Below are 6,296 nucleotides of genomic sequence, written 5' to 3' on the forward strand. Positions count from 1 at the left end.
GCCAAGCCAATTCAGTGGGAAAGAACACTCTTTTCAACAAATGATGCTAGGAAAAACTGGGTATCCACATGCAAAAGAACAAAGTTGAACCCTTACCTTATACCATCTACAAAAATTAACTCAAAATGGATCAAAGACCTATGTAAGAGCTAAAACTATAAAATACTTAGAAGAAAACATAATAAATCTCCATGATCTTGGATTTGGCAATGGTTTCTTAGATATGACATTAAAAGCATGAGTAACAAAAGAAAAAATAAATTAGACTTCATGAAAATTAAAAACTTTTTTACATCAAATGGCCCTATTAAAAAAGTAAAAGGACAACCTATAGAATGTGAGAAAATTTTTGCAAATCACATATGTGATAAGGGTTAATATCCAAAACATATATAGAACTCTTAAAACACAACAAGAAAAACAAAAACAACACAAATTTTTCAAATGGGCAAAGGACTTAAGTAGACATTTCTTCAAAGATATACAAATGACCAATAAGCACTGGAAAAGATGCTGGACATCACTAGCAACAAGAGAAATGTGAATCAAAACCACTATGAGATACCACTTTACATCTACTAGGATGGCAAACAGCAAGTGCTGGTGAGGATGTGGAGAAATTGGAACCCTTGTACATTGCTGGTGGGAATGTGAAATGATGCAGCCTCTATGCAGCCTGGCATAGCAGTTCCTAAAAATATTAAATACATAATGTATCACTAAGTAGTCGGAACTCTACGATTCTTGCTGTGATAGGCTTATATTTCAGTTTTTATGGACTATGAAGACAAAAAGTCTGGGATTGAGTAATGTAATAAAGAGAAGTATTCATTTTATCGCTTTCATTATTTGAATTATTTATAAGAATGCATTCATATATTGCTTATATAATTAAAAATACGCTGCCTCTCCCCCCAAAAAAACTAATAAGAGAACTGAATATACTGGGGGTTTTTGTATATATTTTCCCTAAGAGAATTATCAAAAACCAATCAAATACAAAGTTAATAAAGACACTACAGTAGAAAAATGCCAGGAGAGAGATACTTAAAAAACACCGAACACATATAAAATGAAGTTTTGCAAAAAATAAGGGGAAAAAATGATATTAATTATTATATATTAAAATATCCATCAGCTAAAATTTATTAGTCATCTAACAGCACATTCATCATGGGCACTATGCTACACACTACGTGGAATATTAAGGTGTACTGAGACATAGAACCAGCCCAATAGGAGTTCACAATTTTGCTAGGAAATTGCAAAATTTACACATAAAAAGTTAAAATATATACAAGTCAGTGTACGCCTGAGAACAAATGATTTATTCTAAATGAGCTATTTTCTCCTTTGAGGATAAAGACCTCATGCAGAGGTTAAAATATTTTGCAGATGTCCACAAGAGCCAGTACTTTTTAGGTCCATTAATTGAGAAAATACAATATGAAAGTTCCTATGAATGTAGGAGCAAATTATATTAATACATGACTGCTGCCAATGATGGAAAACGAAAATAACACTATTTAAACAAAATGGAAGTTTATTTCTCTCATGAAACCATCTGCAGTTCAGGACTGGCACTGTGGCTTCCCAAACATCAGGAGCCCAGCCCGCACCCCATTTTTTTTGTTTTTATTGATTTCAGAGAGAGGAAGGGAGAGGGAGAGAGAGAGAGAAGCATCAGTGGAGAGAATCATCCAACAGCTGCCTCCCACACACCCCTGACTGGGGATCGCACCCGCAACCTGGCATGTGCCCTGACCAGGAATGGAACCATGACCTCCTGGTTCAACCGCTGAGCTATACCAGCTGGGCCCCAGGGCCCTTTGATCTGGTAACTCCACCATCCTTAAGATGCTCTTTCTACCTCATGATCCAAGATGACTACTTCAGCTCCAGGAGCACATCCTTATTCCAGTCAACAGGAAAGAAAAGGGGCCCACTGTCTCCCTTTACATTCTTTTTAGTGTTAGAGTCAGAATGACCCAGATTCTAACTGTGGCTTGACCAGTTACCAGCTGTGTGACCTAGGGGTCAGTTATTGAGTCTCTGTAAACATCAGCTTTCCAAAAGTAGGACACATAACATTTATGCTTACATTCCACTAGTCAGAATTTGGTTACATGACCACACTGAGCTGCAAGAGAAGCTAGAAAATGTAGTCTTTATGTCTAGTACATATTATGGAAAAGGGTAGAATGGATTTTGGGGAAGAACAGATCTCTGCCACACACTTTTTTCTAAAAATATTAATGAGAAAAAATACTCTTAAACTTCTGAAAAACAGAGGGAAATATATGTGCAAGACATATGAATTATTTAATCTACAGAAAATGCTTGGTGACATTTTGAATCTGAGGATCTGGTCACAAACTGGTCTCAACCGAAAGCTGCACAGAGCTCGAAGGCAGTCTGGACGAGTTTAGGTTGGAAAGGTTTCATGGAGGAGATGAGCTGGGCAGTGAAGAATGCAGGAGGTTGTGAAATAGATGGGGGAGGGCAACAAAGACGAAACTTGACAGCAAAGGCAAGGAGGCTAGCAGGGCAGTTTGGCTGGAGCAGAAGCATGTGGAAGTACTTTATAAACCAAAAACAGTATGAACATTGTCTTTATCACACACAAAGTATTGGGAGGTAAGGTTAAAGAAGGCTGAAAAGCTCTAGAAACACTTGACTACTAAAGGGAGGCTTTTGACACTCTGGCTCCACCAGTTACTAGATATGTGGCCTTGGGCCAAGCTAAACCCTGGGACTTGACTTCCTCATCTGTGAAATGTGGGTGATCACCACCACCTAACAGAGTTGTTTTGAGGTTCAATACTAGCATCTAGTCAGCATTCAATAAACAGAAGGATTAAGAAAGGATGTGAGCAATTGAGTAACACAGTAATTTTTTACAGTTAGTAGCAATCTGATAGCCAGTGTAAGGAGTGATTCGAGAGGAAAATCTAAAGTTAGAGCAAAGCACTCTGATCCGGCACAGCTGATGCACAGGGGTTTGCACTTTATGCTTCAGGCAAAGAAAAACTGGAGCTGGCAGAAGGAATTTGGGAGAAAGTGATATCAGCTAGTAGTACTGCCAATGTCCAGGCCCAGGGATGCGGGCCTGAAATAAGACAGTGGCTGTGAGGGTGGAGCAAATGATCTGGCTATGAAAGGAAAGTGCAAGAGGGGGTGAAGGAAAGGGAAGGAAGGGTCTGGCTTAGGTGACTAAATGGCCAGTGGCACTAGTGACCAAAACCAGAAAAAGAGGGGGGGAAGAATGGGGGAGGTAAGTTCAGTTTAGGCCGTTGACGTGATGATGCAGGGACATCCAAATGATGAAGGTTCCCAATCACCCAACGGATACAGAGCTCTGACACAGAGGAGGTGTCTGGACCAGAGGCGTGTATATTTGGAAGCCATGTGAAATAAGGGTAGCAAAGCTATAGCAGGAGAAGGGGAACTCCCCCCGAGAAAGCCTGTAGAACAGAAACCTGAAGGTCAACACTCACTGGCAAAGAAAAAGAGAAGCCAGAAAGTGGGGCACAAAAGGAGAGATGGGAGAACTGGGAGACAGTGGTATCAAAGGAAACAAGAGAAAGAGCAGTGGCTAATAGTGGCTTCAAACTGTCACAAGTTCTCAGACAGTTACAAAGACCTGAAGACACTGGCAGACGGCTCAAATGTTAAGGGCAATGTTCCTGAGGGCTCTTCCGAGCGTCAGTGCTGCGGCTGCATGGGAAAGATCAGCTGGCCCCAGAAATGCTGACCTCCTGCTGGAATGAGGAACAGTTCAGGACCCAGCTTAAAGGAATCTGCCACTGCACAGTTACACCAAGGCAACGACAAGATGGAGGAGTTGCTGGCATCCTCTTAGTCTCTCAGTGGTGGAACAAAGGCCTGGAAGGGTGCAAGGAGGTGCTCCAGACACAGCCTTGGCCCTCTCCCGTCAGAGCCCCTGCTAGACTGTGAACTTTTCAAGACGCATCCTCAGCATCGATCACTACACTGTGCATTTAGAAAGTACTCATGTTTGTTGAATAAAAAGCCAAAAGCAAATAGGTGAACAAGAGAAGTAAGTGCTGGAGGAAATAAGCAAATAAGATAGAGAAGTGGCTATAGCTCCAGAAATCCAGTTCAGACGATGGCGGGAGTTAGGCTCTGCTGCCTCCAACCCAGCTCTTTAACCTTGGACGCATCCCTTAAATACACCGTAAGAATTACAATAAAGCCCAGACGGGCATGGCTCAGCGGTTGAGCTTCGACCTAGGATCCAGGCGATCAGGGTTCGATTCCTGGTCAGGGCACATGCCCCGGTTGCAGGCTTGATCCCCAGTTGGGGGCGTGCAGGAGGCAGCCGATCAATGACTCTCTCATCATTGATGTTTCTATCTCTCCCTCTCCCTTCCTCTCTCTGAAATCAATAAAGATATTTTTTTTTAAAAAATTACAATAAAACCCACCCTAAATACAGTACTCACCTAAGTGACAATGTAGGTAAGGTACCTGGCAAAGTACTTATTGCTGCTCAACTCTCCAGAAGTTGGATGTGAAAACATGTCGTACCTTTCTGAAAGGAATTATAACTATAAATTGGCCGCTTATCATCAATCACCATCAATTAATGTTTACAGCAACCAAGAACTGCACAGCCGCATCACGATTAAGACCATGGAGATAAAAGCTCTTTCTCCTAGAGCCTCATTAAGGAGTTTAGAGAAAGCAAACGAGGTCATGTAGGTAAAATAACTTGAGCAGTGAGTAGCACCTGCCCTAAGGATCGACCTTTTCGAAATGTACCTGTGCAAGACTCAAAATGCCTTGGACTCAGCGCCACTGCTACTAAGCCAAGGCTTCCACTACACCCACTTGGCAGAAAGCAGAAGAGAAAATATACAGCTTTTTCTACACGTATGATTTGCTATTTAAAAAAAAAAAAGGGGGGGAGACGCAAAAAAATAGTAGCCCTCGAAGCTGTACTTACAAATTCTGCTTCTGTAATAGTTGGTGGCTCTGAAACAAGATAAAACATTACATTATCTCACTCAGGTCGGGTTTCCTTTGCAAGCCGGGGAAGGCGTCCGAGGCGGCACCAGCCCTCCGCGCGGCCGGCTCCGCGCCACGGGAGCCCCGCGTCCCGCCGGCCCGGGGCCGAGCCTCAAGCCGGGACTCCCGGTGGCGGCGGGGAGGCGAGGCCCCTGCGCCCGCGGCGCTCGCCTCAGCACCCGGAGGCCTCCGAACTGACGAAGTTCAAGCAACTCGGTGCCCACGAGGCCGTGCCAGCGGGGCCCCGGCGGCGGGAGGGGAGGAGGCGCGGACGCTGGTGACTACGCGCTACGCGGGAGCGGCGGGGCCGCGTTTTCGGGCCGCCCGGGCGGGGACGGGGACGGGGACGGGGACAGCAGGCGGGCGCGGAGCGAGGTGGGGACGGGCCCCGGCCCCCGCCCGCCCGCCCGCCGCACCTACCGGCGGTGAGCCGCTTCTCGGGCATGCCGCCGCCGCGCTCGCCGGGCCGCGCGGGCCTCAGGGCCCCGTCGGCGTCGCGCCCCGCGCCCCCAGGGCCCGCCGGTCGCGGGAGCCGAGCGGCGGCCGACGCGGGCGGCCCCGCTGCGCCCCGGTTGCCATGGAGCGGAGACAATGCGGGCGCCCAGCGGCGGGCGGCGCCCGGGCCCGCGGTCGCCAGGCCCTCGGGGCCCCCCTGGGCCCACCGCGCGCGCGCCACCCCGAGGGCCCTGGGGACGCGCGGTACCTGCGGCGGCTGCGCTCGGGCCCGTCCCCTCGACAGGACGCCCGCTCGCCGCCGGGAGGTGGCACGGCCGCGGGGAGGCGACCCCCGCGGGCGGCGGGCTGCGGGCGGAGCGACCCCCGGCCCGCGGAGACGGCGTCGCGGGAACGGCCGCGCTCAAGACTTTCCTTCCTCATCGCCCGGGGGTGGCCGCGGGGCTCAGCGGTTGAGCACCGACCTCGGGAACCTGGAGGTCGCGGTTCGATTCCGGGTCAGGGCACCGCCGGTTGCGGCTCATCCCCAGCAGGGGGCGCGCTCGCGGGAGGCCGGATCCAGGGCTCTCATCATTGATGTTTCTCTCTCCCTCCCTCCCCTGCCTCTCTCTGAAATGGGTTAAAAAAGACAAATATGTAAGAAGACCCTTCTTGGGAGTGAAGGAGGACACTCAACTCGGCTCTTGAGCTCCTTTCCCGCTGTGTGAATGCTGTAGAAAGAGCTAAACACTCCTGGGCTCTAGGAGGCAAATGGGAAGCCAGATCTTGCCCATATTTTCGCTCCAACGGGTTAGGACTACTGCATTTTCAAG

The 6,296-nt window shown here is 48.0% G+C and overlaps 1 protein-coding gene across 1 annotated transcript in view; it reads right to left on the reverse strand.

Moving 5' to 3' along the window:
- RGS22 (regulator of G protein signaling 22) overlaps positions 1–5,528 on the reverse strand; it is an 80,915-nt gene extending 75,387 nt beyond the window's left edge. Inside the window, exons 1-2 of the mRNA XM_081116991.1 lie at positions 5,452–5,528; positions 4,970–4,998 (exon numbers count right to left, since the gene is read on the reverse strand). Of these exons, the coding sequence (XP_080973117.1) occupies positions 4,970–4,998; positions 5,452–5,476 (54 nt within the window). The 5' untranslated portion in view covers positions 5,477–5,528. The remainder of the gene's footprint in view (positions 1–4,969; positions 4,999–5,451) is intronic.
- Between the last annotated feature and the right edge of the window lie 768 nt (positions 5,529–6,296).

The sequence above is a fragment of the Miniopterus schreibersii genome (genome assembly GCF_964146895.1).
Source record: "Miniopterus schreibersii genome assembly, chromosome: 17".
Taxonomy (NCBI): domain Eukaryota; kingdom Metazoa; phylum Chordata; class Mammalia; order Chiroptera; family Miniopteridae; genus Miniopterus; species Miniopterus schreibersii.